This window comes from Aotus nancymaae, unplaced genomic scaffold, assembly GCF_030222135.1.
Source record: "Aotus nancymaae isolate 86718 unplaced genomic scaffold, 86718_ANA_hifiasm-v0.15.2.pri h1tg000004l, whole genome shotgun sequence".
In the NCBI taxonomy this organism is placed as follows: domain Eukaryota; kingdom Metazoa; phylum Chordata; class Mammalia; order Primates; family Aotidae; genus Aotus; species Aotus nancymaae.
Genome location: NW_026988415.1, coordinates 41,705,899 through 41,722,789, shown reverse-complemented (window position 1 = coordinate 41,722,789; position 16,891 = coordinate 41,705,899). Strand labels below are relative to the sequence as shown.

The window sequence follows — 16,891 nt, the reverse complement described above, 5'->3', positions numbered from 1 at the left end:
AACATCTAGTCATCATTGTTGCATGTTAAATTTTCTGCTTGTCTGGTTATCACTCAAAAGATCAATATTAAAAGAATGCTTCCATTGCAAATAAATGAGCTTATTTCTATTTTATATTTCTAATTACATCTTTAATATGCCTCAGCTTTAGATAATTGTGTGCGTTTGACAGTTTTATGATAAATAATTACATGACTACTTAATGTCCGTATTACTTTTTCTTTTTTATAAATGAATATACTCAGTTCAAGGAGATTGTGACATGTCTATTTTTTGGTAAAGGAAACCTAGGTTCTTCCCATGTAAAATCTAACAGAACAAGGCAGATTGGAAATACTATTTAATGTAGTTGAATGATCGCCTCATTTCCTAAGAAAATTGACAGCTTTTGTTTTACTTTTTTGCAGGATCCCACTGGAATATTCTCACTAGATAAAACCATTGGCCTTGGTACTTATGGCAGAATCTATTTGGTAAGTTGACTTACATTATTTATTCATTCATTTTCTAATGATAACAAAGACTGTGAGTCAGTCATTCACACCACAAATCAAATAAAGCCAAAATATGGCATTTCACTTTGAAATATAAACCAAATTAGATAGCTCAGTGACATCTGTAAGAATTACTGTTTATTATCACAAAAGGAATGGATTGGCTAATCTATACTGAAACATCCAACCAAACATAACATCTAAAAATTAGCAGAAAATAAATAAAGTCACCAATGGAAAATGGAAATAATTCAAATAAGATATACCCAAATAAAATATCACTTGTTTTATAGTATGCATCCATACCATCCTAATTACTCACATTCAGCTGAAAACTGAATGCTATTAAAAGGAATCTTTCCATAACATTCTATATCATACTCTGGTACTTGCGTGTGCACATGTATGATAAAATTTGCTGAAGAATCTAACAAGAAATAATCTGAATTTATTTAATGATTACTTATTAAACACTAAGTATGTGCCAGGTGCTGTGATAGTCTCTGGGAATAAAATGATGAACAAAGCTGACAAGTTCCCTGCTCTTTTGGGGCTTATGGTTGAGAAAGGTATGTGATTAAGTATGTATATGTGATATGTGTGGGGGATGTTGGGGGAGCCACACATTACATAAGTAAGCACACAAATAACTATATACTTCTGTGTCTGTGGGTTCCACATCCATGGATTCAACCAATATTGGATCAAAAATACTAAAAAAAAAAATTGCATCGTGTACAGACTTTTGTTCTTTTCATTATTCCCTAAACAATACAGTGTAACAACTATTTATATAGTATTTACATTGAATTAGATGTTATAAGTAATCTAGTCATCATTTAAAGTATACTGGAGGATATACATAGGTTACATGCAAAAAAAAATTACTATGCTATTGTATATCAGGTATTTGAGCATCCCCTGATTTTGCTATCCACAGGAGGCCCTGAAACCAATCCCCCACAGATACTGAGGGATAACTATAATTGTAACTGTGATATATGATCTGTAAGAAAATTCTTAGTGATATAAAAGCATAAAGCGTGGGGGGTCGCTTAATTTAGACAGAAAGGTCAGTGTTGATCTCCCACTCCCTGGAAAGGGAAAGTGACAGTTAAACTGATATCAGGAGGATAAATACGAGGTAACCAAGAAAAGGTGTGGTTGTGGAGGATGATGTTAATACATTCTAGGTGGAGGTATGGATAGTGTTAAGGGCTGGTTTTGGGATACGGTGCTTTAGTAGCCCTATTGCACTGAACAGGTACCCTTCTACTCTTTAATATGGAGAATTGACATTTTCTCAATCTCGTGTAATATTCTATACAATTGCAGTGCTCCTTTTCCCCAGGCCTGTCACTCAAAAACTAGATTACTGTCCTTAGGCTGATCCTTATAGCCAACTAATCACAGGTCCTCTACACATAGGTTGTGTAAAGGTGTCCTAGCATAAGCCCAGAGAAAGGGGCTTCTTTCTAGTTCTGATAAGGGTGTCTTTTTTCTTGCCAAGTCTTGCAACTTTGGGACTACATCTACCCAGAGGGGCTTCTTTTCTTATGCATCTGCCCAGGTAGGAATGGGGGATGCTTTTTAAATTTTGCATAAAAGCGCCTATAGGGCCTGGCACTGTGGCTCACTCCTGTAATCCCAATATTTGAGAGATGAAGGCAGGAGGATTGCCTGAAGCCAGAGCTTAGAGACCATCCTGGGCAACAAAGCAAGACTCCATCTCTACAAAAAATCAGAAAGAAAAAATTAGCCAGATGCAGTAGTATGAGCCTGCAGTCTTAGCTACTCAGGAGTCTAAGGCAGGAGGATCACTTGAGCCCAGGAGCTTGAGACTGCAGTGAACTATGCTTATACCACTGCCCTCCAGTCCTAGTGACAGAGCAAGACCTATCTCTTTAAAAATAAAAATAATAAAATAACAAATAAAGTACTCATAGCATAGAAACTGAGTAGTAGAAATAGCATGTGGACAGGTCTTAAAAACATAAAAAACCTTGGTGAATATAGGGAATAGAAAGAATGCCAGTATTCATGACCAAACTTTTTCAAACTATTTTGACCATATCTATTAACAGAATCAATAAGCTATAAACAGTGATATGATATAGACTGAAATATTTTGTTTATGCTACCTCAATTGCATTCTGTAGTGAACAATTACTTAACATTTATGTGATCTAGTCAGTTTTGCCACCTTATACATAGATACTTACGTTTTATACATAGAATGTTTATGGTACATTTACAGTCTCCATGGCTCTATGCACATTTTAATTCCTTAGGGTATGTGTGAAATGTGTGTGTCTGTGTATACTTGTTCTGATTCAAATGTATAGAGTCACCAGATGTGAGAAATAAGAACTTCAGAGTCATATAAGGTAAGAAGCAAGGTTAAAATTAGACAACACAGAAAGATGGTTACTCATTATCATTCATGTGATAATGAACTGCGATGCCACCAAAAGAAGAAAAGTAAGAGCATAAAAAGGTACGTTGTGCATGTGAATATCCTTTCTTAAAACTCAGGGTTTATTGGGATATAATATATATTTGGTAAGATTAACTCTTTTAAGTGTACAACTTTATGAGTTTAGACAAATGCATAGTCTTATAAGTGCCACCATAATCGAGATTTTCGATGTACATCTTAAACTAATCACAGACTAGATTCAAGAAGTATTCTACCTGTTCACTGTGTGGTGTCCCAACTGATGTGCTGTGGTTATGGCTGTCGTACATTTTGCTTTTGCATATGCCACAAACTCAAAAAGCTACTGTAGTTTCCCTATACTCACTCTTTTTCCTATTCTCACTACTACAGTTTTTAAAATTTAGCTAATCAATTATCTTTTATAAAAATTAAAAATCAGAAAAAGTCGTTTATGTTTATCTTCATTTTAACCATTTCAGGAATCTTCATTTCTTTCTGTAGATTCAGCTTCCTTTCTGGTACGTAGAACTTTAGCCTGAAAAACTTCCTCTAATATTTCTTTCTTTTTTTTTTTTTTTTTTTTTTTTTGAGACGGAGTTTCTCTCTTGTTACCCAGGCTGGAGTGCAATGGCGCGATCTCGGCTCACCGCAACCTCCGCCTCCTGGGTTCAGGCAATTCTCCTGCCTCAGCCTCCTGAGTAGCTGGGATCACAGGCACGCGCCACCATGCCCAGCTAATTTTTTGCATTTTTAGTAGAGACGGGGTTTCACCATGTTGACTGGGATGGTCTCGATCTCTTGACCTCAGGATCCACCCGCCTCGGCCTCCCAAAGTGCTGGGATTACAGGCGTGAGCCACTGCGCCCGGCCTCTAATATTTCTTATAGTCCAAGGCTTCTGGGTAATGAATTCTCTGCTTTTGTGTGAAAAGACTTTATCCTTCATTTTTGAAAGATATTCACACTGTTTATAGAATTGTGGATTGACAGTTATTATTTTTTCTTTCTCTCAACAGTTTTAACATGCCACTTTGTCTTCAGACTTGCACAGTTTCTAAAGTCTGCTGTAATTCTTACCTTTGCTCCTTTGTATTTTTTCTCTGACTGCCTTCAAGATTTTTCTCTTTGTCTTTGTTTTTCAGCAGTTTAAATATGAAATGTCTGGAGATGTGTGTGTGTGTGTGTGTGTGTGTGCGCGCGTGTGTGTGTGTTGAAAGAATATTTATCTGAGATAAAGATTAGAGATCTTTAGGGTTCTCTTAGCTTCCTAGACATGTGGTTTGACATATTTCATTATTTGGGAGAAACTTTTGGCCTTTGTCTTTTCAAATAATTTTTTCTACCCTGTCTTCTATCTTTTTCTTTTGGAAATACAATTTCGTATGTGTTAGGCCTTTTGATACTATCCCTCAGTTCTTAAATGCTCTGTTTTGGAGTGTATTTGGGTGTGTTTTTTTTTCTTTTTCTGTCTTTGTGTTTCAGTTTGGATCACTTTTTTTCTATTTTCACTTTCACTGATTCCTTTCTCAGCTGTTTCAAGTCTACTGATGAGACTGCCAAAGACATTCTTAAGCTATATTACTGTTTTTCATTTCTAGCATTTCTACTTGACTTTTTAATAGTTAACATTTTTACTGAAATCCCCTATTTATCTATTCATGTTTTCCATATTTTTCACTAAAGCATTTCATGTATTTATCATAGTTACATTAAATTATGTATCTGATGGATTCAACATCTGAGTAATCTCTGAGGTTGGTTATGCTGATTGCTTTGTCTCTTGAGAATTTTTTTTTTTTTTTGCTTTGTTTCACAATTTTTATTTAATTGACATAGTATGTAGAACAGTAGAGATTAAAGTAAACAGTATTTATTTCTTGAAATGGGCACACTTTTACAGCTAGGTTGTTTATATGGAAGGTTCATTCAATCTAATAAGAAGATACAGTACATTTGGGTTATGTTGTTGATATGGTTACTCTCAGTTCACTACCGGCTTCAGATTCCTGTTACCTTGTGCATAGTATGGGGGTTGGCCTTCTGGAGAGTTTTTCTTAATATCCTTGTTTTTTCCTCAACTTTACATCCTCCCTGTGTATCTGTGCCTCAAAGAGGTTCTCTCTCCATCCTATTGTCCTCCTCTAATGGTATACTGCTACTGCTTCTTATTAAATGATCATTGGTTTGGTGGTGTGGGCAGGTAGAATTTCTATGTTTTTCTATTTCAACCTCAGTATTTTAAGATCCTGTGCCTCTGTGTCATGGGAGTGGGACTTTCTTAGTTATCCTTCCCCTCTTCTAGTGGTGGGATACTTCTAATTGTTTGGGCCCACAACTAATTCTTGCTCTTCCCTCAGAAGTGGAGGACACTTTTTACCCTTTCCCATCTGCAGTAGGTCTTCATCGTACCCTGGGGAGAATACACTTTGCTGCCTTTCCCCTAAGGCTTAAGACTTTTATTCATGAAAGGGAAGGGAACTGGACCTGGTTTCCTACCTTGCCCCCTGTAGTGGCTTTTCATCTCCCTCAAATCTGTACCATAAATCTACATGTTTATATAACTTTGTCCTGTGTCTATGGCTTCCAAGGGTTCTATACTCTCATGCTAACCCCCATTTGCTCTTTAGCAATTAGCTAAAAAATTTGCATTTGTACCAAAATAGCTCATAAACACCATAAATATATACACCTACTATGTGCCCACAAAAATTAAAAAACAAACAGAAGAATTTCATTGTATTCTTTATACCTGCTTCTGTGGTGACCTTGTCTTCCCTCTACAGCCACAGGTGAGCTAGTGCTCATGTACCATCTCTTTTTGCAGGTGCTTCTCTTTCTTCAGACCTCAGGCTAGTTGGTTGCCTTGAGACTTCTCTCTAGATTAAAGAAAAGTCATGATTACATAGATTATTAAGCTTTTTCTTGTTGTTAGGGTGGGTGTGGCACTCTTTCCAACTTTCACATTCTCATCAGAAGCAAAAAGTCCATGTTAATTCTTTTTGACTGAATCTTCATGAACAATCTTCCATATGTTAGATCCTCCTGTACACATTTATAAATCCTAAGAATTTCCTGTGTACCTACTCAGATCCAGAGGTAGAGTACATTTTCTAACATCAGACCTTCAAAGTACAAACCTCTGTATTACAGAAGGTAGAGGCTTACAGAAACATGATTTACACCAGAATGATTTCCCTCTGTCACTCATTGGCTACCTGTTTTTTTCTACCTCTAATTACTGTAAAAAGATTTGGAATGATGGTGCTATACACTGATAACACCCTCATGGGAAACTATCTGGAGTATGTAAATGAAGACTTTTTAAAAATGTTTATCTTCTTTATACCATTAATTCAACTTTTGGAAATATATGATAAACATCCCAAACATAGAAAAACATGTGGATATTCATTGCAGAAGAAAGGTTGCATATTGTGGTGAAAAGAGGGCTTGCTTTGAACCAGGCAGACCTGATTCAGTGGTTACTTAGCCATTAATTAGCTATAACATTGAACAAGTCACTTAACCTAAGTTTAAATTTCCTTATTTATAAAATGGGGCTAATAATACCTACCTTGTGAGGTGATATAAAATATAGAAATATACATATGTATAGACATATATGTAATATTTGGAATATGGTAAATTCCTGTTAAATGTCAGTTATTGTCATTATTGTTGCTATTATTTTTTGAAAGTTCATTGACAATAGTTTAAAAAGATGGCAGAAAATTACTTTTTACCCAGTTAATATATTATTGTGCTACAAAGCAATATTTATGAAGTTATTTAGCAGCATAGAGCTATGCTTAAGATATTAAATAAAGTATTCCTAATTATATGTGTTCCCTGTTTACAGCTATGTTAAAAAAATGCAGATAAAAAATGGCGAATTAATGATTAGAATAGTGAGATATTGGATTTTTGTTCTTTTCTAATGTCTGTAATATAATATTATTTAAGTATAGAACATATATATCTGTGTGTATATTTTACATAAATTATATATTGGACAGTACCAAATGTTGTATAAATAACCTATACTTCAAAATAGAGGCATGATACCATTCAAAATTAATGTCAGAGTGACTCATAGAGTCCTTGCTTTTTCAGTGCTGCCAACCACATCCCCTGCTGGAGTTTGTTTTGGTTAAAGTCTCTCCAATGTCTTCCAGCTTGTTTCCAAGGCCTCGTTCTCTGGCAGGTTTCCAGCTGTCTGCTGAGGTCTGTGCACGTTGAAATGAAGGCTGAGTCTTGCACCACTATTGTAGTCCTTTTCCTTTCCTTCTTTTTCCTCTAATTAGATGCCTATCCTTTCACCCTCTCCCACCTCCTGCCAGTACAAACTTCACTTGAAATTGTGGGTTCTATTTTTCTGTCCCTTTTTAGGAGAGAAAATACTGTTCTTCCTTTTTTTGCCTCAGTAGGGTTAGAGAACATACTCTTCTCCTCACCTTCAACTGCTAGTTTCATAGTTTATGAGTTGTCATTTTAATTGGAAGAATGTTTAGTGTTTGACCATGTGAGGCCATATTAGCAAAAAGAAAATAGATTGGAACTCATTTTTAATGGTACTATTAAAAACAAATAATTTCCCAAATAGCAATATACACAGAAAGACCACAGTATTAAGAAAGAGACCAAGACCTTTAGGGTGGCAAAGTTGGAATTGGCAACCTAACTATCCCAGTAACTGACAGTAAATGTGTCTCTTGACTTTTCTGGGCCAATTTCTTCAACAATAAAACAAATGTATTAGACTCAATGATCTCCAGGGTTTCTTCTGCCTCTGAGATAATGCACCTAGCACAGTGCCTGGCACACAGTAAAATGCAACCTATTCTTAACCTTACTATCATCAGCATAATTACAGCAATCCTATCATTGCTTCTCAACCTTGCATATTAGAAGTTGATTATTGGCTATTAGCTGGAGTAGTTTCACATTCTACCAAATAAAATTATTTTTAACATGTTTTCTATTCTTTCCTCTATTTAATCACCTAGTAGTGAGACCTGATTTTTTAACTTAGTAACTAATAAGACACTCAATGTGAAGGTAAAACTGGGTAGCAGGTATATTGGGAAAGCAGGAATGCTTCATTATATGTTATATGTTATCTAACACCATTTTGTTAAGCATAATACTACTGAGGTAAGTCAACGAATTGGATATCCAGAATGAATGAGTTTGCCTTGGCCCTCCATGAGGTCTTGACTATCCCCTAACATCAATCACCTACTCCTACATTACCATTTGCAGGTTGTGAGGACAGCAAAAAGAATGGGAAAAGATTCAAGGCAACCATTTCAAGCAAAGGAAAAATTCACCTGAAATAGAGTAAACCTCTACAGTTGGGCATAGAGCCTAATTGCCACGTATGCTGATGTCTCGTTGAAACTCAGTTAAATGCTGGTGTAAGGAAGGGACCACCCCAAGTCTCTTATTGTTCTAATACCTAAAAACACACCATAGGCATAATTAAGCATCCATCCTTGAGAGATATTACAGGAGTCATCTGTCCCTTGGTGTCAGTAGATCAAGCAAGGTATATGAAAGTCACAGTCAGGAGCAAATTCCTGAATTGTTTGCACTCTGGTGGTATACCATTAAATATGGAAAATACTTTTCAAAACAATGCATCACCCTTAACTTTGGTTTTATAAATCACAGCTTGACACATTGCTTTTTCTTGCAAACCTCACCAGACAGGTGGGATTTAAGTTTATTACTTACATTTTCTGGATTTGAAGTTGGTGCAGGGAATGAGAATGGAAAGCAAGGAAAGGAATGTTGTCCTGAAAGTTGATGAAATACAATTTATGATATTTTAAATTAAGTTTCGGAAACACAGTGCTGACATTTGGGTTACCTAGCCACTAGGCCTATTGGATGGGGGTTTGAGTATTTTTCCTTTTAGGCTGAAATTATACTGTTTATTTGCCTACCAAATGTCTAGCACTGTGAATGCTTTCTTTTTAGGTAGGAAAGTTTCCTCATATCCTTGCCATTTTGCAAATATAGCTTAATTAAGTCAGCCAAAAAATATTGCTTGAGCACCCATAAAGCATACAACACTGTACATTTCATTATACATTGCAAGTCTCTGAAGCAGGAGCTGAAGCTGAAGCTGAATTGAGGCCACAGGCATACTAGGCTATTGTGCCTTTATAGTACAGTGCCACAAGTCCAGAGCCATGTCTTGGTTCCAACTTCATCCTGTGACACCGTGATAATGTGCGTCAAAAGTAGGGATTGGTCTGTCTTAAGGAACTCTCAGGCTGCTCTAGCATAGAAAACATTAAATTTGTCTATTAAATAACATTGCTTCAAATGTGTCAACCATTCTGTAATAAAAATTTTAAAACTACATTTGTTGAATGCACACTATGTCCCAAGTACCATGTTACGTACTAAGTGCTAGTTAGAATGATCAGAAAATATTTTTTTAGGAGCGGTCATTTTTGTTAAGTTAGTTTTAGTAGAGATAAGTAAGGAGGTATTTTCTGTATGATCGTGACCAATGTATTTGAAGAGGGCGTAATGGGTAATGGGAAGGAATGAGAGAGATTGGAAAAACCGAAAAGAGGAAATTGGGACATAGTTGTTTTGTTTTTGTTCCTGGATGTAGAAAGTCTAATGAAGCTTCTAAAGAATGAGACTCCAGGGACAAGTTTTTCTTCAATAAGAGAACAGGTTGAATATTTACAATGGGGGTGAAAAAACAGCATAGAGTAAATAAATTGAGAATCAGGGGACCAAATTAGTGGAAAGTGCTGAGGCTTTTAGGCCTTGGAGAAAAATGGAATATTTCTATCTTGGCTGTGACAACTCTCCAACTGTAGAATAGAACCCAGGCCTCTGAGTTGCAGGCTTGTCTGTTTCTTAATATGTTATACCAAAATTTACTTTTGCTTCCCAATAAATCTTGAGGTAGGACAAAACAGTTAGTAACTGACAGGTATGAAAGGGAAAAGTAAAAGTCACGGGATTTCTGCTCCCAAGAGGCCATATATATTTTTCACAGCTACTCTGATCTATTTACTATATTTACATATATATACTGGGGAGCAATTTGATATATTTGGTGTATTGTGGTAACACAAAGTATATTATCTCATTTCTGCAGATACTTAATCCAGTTGATTATTACAAAGTTGTTCCAGGGCAGAAAAAAATAAATTTAAATGATTGGAGACAAATACATTTGTAAACAGTAGCCAAAACTAATAAATTCTTTATAGCATGGTGGCTTTGGTCAACCAGATAAAATAATCCCAATTATGAAAATCTTTATAAAATTTAAGTATAAATCTCTGTGGGGAAATAATGCAGTTACTTAAAAATAGACATACAAAATTGCCTAATTGATACTTAATGTATATAATGCTGTTTTTAATATATTAGTCTTAGGAAAATTCATGTGTACAATATTTTATAAACCACTTTAAAGAGTGGTGAGGGTAGGTTGGACAGTGTTAAAAGTAATAATGTACTCTTTAATATATCAAAAAGCAAATTTTGTTTTATTTTGCTTTTACATATATAAGTAAGTGTCTATGTATCTATCTCTATAGTTATATAATTATGGTCATATTCTCAGAGTAAATTTTGTTAAGGTGGTTGAAGTATCAAGAGTTTTTGCTTTACTTTATCCTCTAGTAGTTGACCACTAAAGACTAGTTAACTAGGTCCTCACCGCATTTTATGAAACACTCTTTGAAAAATAGCAATTCAGCAGTTGTTACTCTTGAAATAAGAATAGTCCTAACTTGATTTTAGGACCGCCAACATTCTACCGTACTTGTGCCTCTGTGTCTAAGGTAGCTGTGTGAGTGGGGCCAAAATTGCATTTGGAGATTAATATGCTGCAGTAGCTCTGTCAGGGTGTCACAAGAAAAGTGGAAGCTCTTAAAATTTTATGATGCTGAGGCTACTCTGAAGACAGGATCCTAAAAAGAAGCCTATCAGTAAGACTAAATTAAAATATCAAAGAATATAAAAACATATAAACAGATCTTTATCCTGCAGTCTTATTTTTTCCTGCTTACCTATACCCAGGTTGTAGTAAATTCCTCCTCTACCAGAGCATAAAGAGAGGAAAAATGAAATGTGAATTGTATGTTATTTCAGTTGGAGAAATAATGATATGGTGGTAGTTTATGCATAATTTGTGTTAGAAAACTAAGAAAGCTCCTTTTGGGTTTGTCGTTTTTAGGCAGAGTCCCTTTATGAGTAGGAAAAGAAGGTTGGATTGTTCAGGGTCCCCCGAGGGAAAGAAGATTGATTATATTCTGAGCACTGCCAGTAACATTTTGTATAAATCATTAACTAGGAAGAGAAAACCAAACGAAACAAAAATGCCACCATGATCTAAAAGGACAAGTCTAAGAGTCCTCAGAGAAGGGCACCTTTTCTTGACTCTGAGAAAAAAAAATTAAAAATAAATAAAATTATTGAGTGTTCAAATTGGGTGAGAAAAAGATGGAGATTTAAAGATTAGTCACTTTAGAGATAGTGACCTCAATGTCCTAAAAATAGATAACATTTACTGAGTGCTTGCAGCTCATAAGAGCATTATGAGATGGCTACCATTGTTGTCATCATCCTCTCATCTCACAAATGAGGAAACAGGATGTAAGAACTTGAGTTACTGAACAAGTTCACAAAACTTGTATATTGCAAAGTCAGGATTTAAACCAAAATTTGCTTGGCTCCAGGTCTGTACTCTTAATCCTAATACAGTATATGCAGCTCAACAGATATAAGCCAAAGTAAAAAAGCATTCAATTAGATTAGCCAGCTGAAAAAAGCAATCTGCCCAAGTACAAAAGTTTACAGGAAACTGATGAGCTGAGATAGGTAATGAAGATCATTAATGATGTGTCCCTCCACCATATTTGTTTCCTTCATGAAGGACACTAAGACAATCTAGTCTTAGAGTCTTATTTTGGAACCTCATAGATTTCAGAAATAGACGTGGACAAGCAGATAGTCTTTACAGGATACTCAAAGCTCATGACTAAATTACTACTCAGACTCCTGGAAGCCCTGAGAAGGTAGAGAAATACTTAATGTCAACCTCTTCGCTTTCTTGTTATGGGCAGGGGCCCACCTCTGAGGCAAGGATATTTTTCCTGTTATTGCTTCTACTGGGAGCCCTAGAAAAGAGGAAAATAGCAAAGGGTCATTGAAAGTTAGTGCCTCCTTTGTAGATGACTGGTTTTTGATTGGTAGGAATTTTAAAAATTAACAAATTAAAAAATAATGTATTTTCTACTAAATGCATTTCTGAAAACATGAGTGAAGATTAAAATATATGAGACTTAGGGGACCCTCATTTGTTTCCTGCCTAAGAACAGAGGTTCTCCCAGAGTCTGAGCTGAATAAATTAAATGTAGGGCTAAGTGGCTACAGCTTGGAAGGTCAGAGGGTGGCAGATGCAGAGTTGAGCAGGTGGATGGATACATTAGTGGTTTGCAGGTGAAGAGGTAAATACCAGGTATGCTATTTAAGTCTTATTATATTGTTCTCATCAGATGAGCATGCAGGTTTGAACAGAACTTACAGCTTTAAGACTTTCCTGGTGGTTAACCTCTACAAGAGTTTTGCAAGCAGCTGAGTTCCTCCCAACTTTCCACAGAATAAAGTGTTGCAATGACAGTAGAAAACCAGTTACAAAACTGGATGCCTAAGAATTACCTAGTCTTTAGTTCGTGAATTTCTTCAGGGGCAGAAACCTGGACTATTTCCTTTCAAATCTACTCTTAGAATGCCTAGTAAAGTGCATTATAAATATTAGGCACTAGGGCATAAGGGATAAATGGCAAGCAGAAATTTCAATGTAGACTGTGTCATGTATTTTCTGTTGCCCACACTCATATTCTCCTTTTATTAGTAGTATTACTATTTTACAAGTAGATGTTACAAGAAACACTGGCTATGTCCAAAAAATCTATCTTAATCACCTTTGTGTTCTCTTTGGGACTAGCACAATACCTTATACATATGGGTGCTTGACACAATTTCTTCTGGAACTAAAACGATATGTGCAAAAGTGACCCCCCTCCTGAATGACTACTTTTACAGGAGCTCTCTGCAGATGTGCCTCGATGAAAAGGATTGACTAGTGACACTCTGTTAAGCCAATGCTGGAGACAGGTTGGCCTTTCAAAATTATACCACCTAAGTAACTTTCTATTCTGACTATAAAAAAGGTGGCACTGTGTAGAGATAAATATTTCCAAAGGATGGAAATATTAGCCTTACTTTTTATTACTTTCTGCTGAATGAGTCATTTAGGAAGCTTGAAAGAGTATATTTTTTCTCTGGGTACTGTAGTTTGCTGTAGTGTTATTGGCATAGACAAGTATAAGGATAGTTTCAAGAGAGCTTCATACCTTCAGGAAGATGTCTAGAACATGTGTAAATATTTCCTGACTTGGAAGATTTGCAGCTGTTAGAAAGAAAAACACATATAAATAAGAAGCTACAAATGCCCTTGCTTCTCATGGCCTTCTACCCATGCTTGCCAGTTGCTGTAATGGTTTTTTTAACTACCTTAAATTTTAGTAAGTTTCAAAAAAAAAAAAATTAAATGGCTCAAAATGTTAAACTCTAAAAGACTTAGTAATGTTTATTTTGCAGGTCCTGCACTGTGTGTGTGTGTGTGTGTGTGTGTGTGTGTGTGTGTGCTTTTTTTGTCCCATGTCCTAGGAAACCCCTGTCAGTCCGGAACAGTTGGTAATCATGTGTATATGCTTGATTTGTGCCCTTTCATACTTGAACAACATATTATACTCTGTAAGAGGTAGTGGTATCTTCCCCTCTACTGCACTAAGGGCAAGAAGTAACATACATGAGTAGAAAGGTGCCAACTAGTTTAAGAGAAATGTGAACAGAGTGGTGATACTAGTAGGAAGCAGAGTCTGTGTATAACCCAGCCAGTACAATGTGAGAAATAGTTTGACTGATTTCTTCACCACTACCACTACTGCCCCCACCCCAAAATATACAGACAGAATAATTGGTTATTTGATGAAAATTACCAAAATGTCTGTTGGAATCTGGGGCAATAGCCTTACTAAAATGGAAAATGATCTTTTACATTGCGTCCACATGCTTTTAGGGACTTCTCAGGCATATCTGAATGCCTGGATGCAAGGGAGGGAGATTAGTGAAGTATAACTCACTGTCAACCTACCTCTCTGAGGCCCTTCAGATGGAAGGCCTTGGAATGAGTCCATAACTTTCCAGATAAACCTACCCCATTTCCTCCACTTATTTGAATCTGGCAGTGGTATGAGTGATAGGTGAGTTGCATCAGGAGAGGGTTTACAGAAATCCATATGGCTGGCTGTTGTATACAAGATAATTTATTTAAAGAAATAAATAGCAAAGTATTTTCATAATTCCATTGAGGCTGAGTTGTAAAGCCTTCCTCATCCCACAAAACAGGAGAATTTGTAATTTTTAAATAGGCAAAGTATCTGCCTCTCAGTAGCTGGTGTATATAGTAATGTGCTCTCAGCTCCATTGTAAGTGCTCATATCTTTTGAGTTCTGTTGGTGTTGTGAATCATCTTGCCATTTACTGGCATTTTATATATCATTACGCACTTGGTAGAAAACTACAATTCAGTTTGAAGGAATTACAGTAACAGAGATTCAGTGCCTGAGGATGTGTCTCTAGGTTTATATGGAAGTAAAAGCCATTTGAGTTTTTAATGATGCCACTTGCCCTCTATTTGCATTAAAACATGCAGAATGAGATGTGTACCCAGGCAATTTTACTTAGCCTCAGTCAAATGTTTTGTTTTAAAAAAGCTATGAGGGCAGGGACTAGATAATATTCATTGCTTCTTTCATATTCCCTGCAGTATCACTGTGCTGAATCAAACTTTGTTGGTTAATTCTATATTTTGTGAATCTTCTTATTCAAATCTTATATTCCAAGGCCCTGATGACCAAATAGAGGAGTGAAGGAATAGAGCCCGGGAAGTGGGGAAAGAGAGAAATAGGATACAAGAGACCTTAGAACTATGGTTGCCAGATTTGGCAGATAAAAATACAGGATGCCTAGTTAAATCTGATTTTGATGAAGAGCAAATACATTTTTAATGTAAGTATGTCCCAACAGCATATACTTATAATTGAAAAAAATGTTCATTTGAAATTCAAATTTAAATGGGCACATTCTGTACTTTTATCTGCCAACCTTATACAGGACCAACTTTACCCCATACACAGATTTGCCACCTGACAATCTCATGTTAAGAAATAAGAAAGAGGCCGGGTGCGGTGGCTCACGCCTGTAATCCCAGCACTTTGGGAGGCCAAGGTGGGCGGATCACGAGGTCAAGAGATTGAGACCATCCTGGCCACCATGGTGAAACCACATCTCTACTAAAAATACAAAATTAGCCGGGTGTGGTGGCACGCGCCTGTGGTCCCAGCTACTTGGGAGACTGAGGCGGAAGAATTGCTTGAACCCAGGAGGTGGAGGTTGCAGTGAGCCAAGATTGCGCCACTGTACTCCAGCCTGGTGACAGAGCAAGACTCCGTCTAAAATAAATAAATAAGAAAGAGATTGACTCTCCCACCTGCTGTGGTGTGGCAGAGAATGCCAGATCAGCCTATCTAAGAAGCTGCCAAAAGGTGGGGAGGAGGTGGTCTTCTGGTCCTAGAACAGCTGCTACTCCTCCCTGCTTCTTGCAGCAAATGTTTTGTGGTACTTTCAGAGCTTCCTAGGAATGCTGCTTTGCTGGCAGCTGTAGGGATCATTGACTCCAGGTGAGTAATTCTCTCCTTACTGAGGGGCTGGGTCAAGCAAAAAAGGAGAGTTTTCTCCTTGAGATGCCAAGGAGACCATTTGCATGTTCAGTCCCCTTGGCTGCAGAAGAGAATCAAGGTCACTCTGAGTTTATTTTTCCTTAATCCATAAGGGAAATGGCCCCTGGGCTGGTGATTTGAATTGATTAGTCACTCTCCAGTTTTTAGTTTTTTTGTTGTCTCTGTGTGTGTGTGTGTGTGTGTGTGTGTGTGTGTATGTTCTATTTTATCCTATTTTATTTTTATTATTGTACTTTAAGTTCTGAGATACATGTGCAGAACATGCAGATTTGTTATATAAGTATACACGTTCCATGGTGGTTTGCTGCACCCATAAACCCATCATGTACATTAGGTATTTCTACTATTATACTTAGTATAGGCCCAAGCCCGTAGTGTGATTGCAATCAATATCGATCAATGATGTTAATTTTTTTTTGGTGAAAGACCTTATGTTCTTTTTTTTCATAGGCCAGGCTATCACTGGCTTTAATTTATAGATTTCTTACAGAAAGACCATTTGTGTCATTTAGAGCTCCATTGCATGTGGTCCATCTCTGTGAGTTTTAAGTTAAATCACTCATTTTATCTGTGGTACTGGGAAATTTGCCTTAAGGAAGGATATGTAGGACATTAATAGTCAGTGTATGGAGTGAAATTGAGGCAGACTGCCAGCAGAACTGCTTAAATTCAGCTGTCACATCACTCTGCTCTCAATTTTGTCAACATGGCCCAGAGAATATACTGATTTTTTCCATTTTGTAAATAATTTTCCTCAAGGATAACTGACAATCTGCAAAGGAATAACGCTTCTGTAGATCCTAAGAAGATTCCAAAAGAGGCAGCAGTACACTGTAGGTCTCCAGATGATGTGACACTGTTAGTTACGTCCTCTCTTAATTTGCTAAGAGTCTTAGTGGAGAAAGAGATAGAGCCAGAAACAGTGTCACCATCTCTCAGCCCTCAGAACTTCATTTGCTGTATCTTCTACCATCATCAGCTCTCTAGTTCTTCAGGAAAATTACTTTCTCATTAAAAAGTGGGGAAGACTGTTTGCTATAATGTATAGATACAAAATAAGTCAGTCTTGGATTCTAGCCAATAACAATTCAAGGTATCTTTAATTAA

At 36.6% G+C, this 16,891-nt stretch overlaps 1 protein-coding gene across 3 annotated transcripts in view; it reads left to right on the top strand.

The window, feature by feature from the left end:
- NRK (Nik related kinase) overlaps positions 1-16,891 on the top strand; it is a 138,223-nt gene that overhangs the window by 7,144 nt on the left and 114,188 nt on the right. For all 3 annotated transcript variants that reach the window (XM_012451660.3, XM_012451659.3, XM_064362032.1), the window contains exon 2: positions 408-473. In XM_012451660.3, the coding sequence (XP_012307083.2) occupies positions 408-473 (66 nt within the window). The remainder of the gene's footprint in view (positions 1-407; positions 474-16,891) is intronic.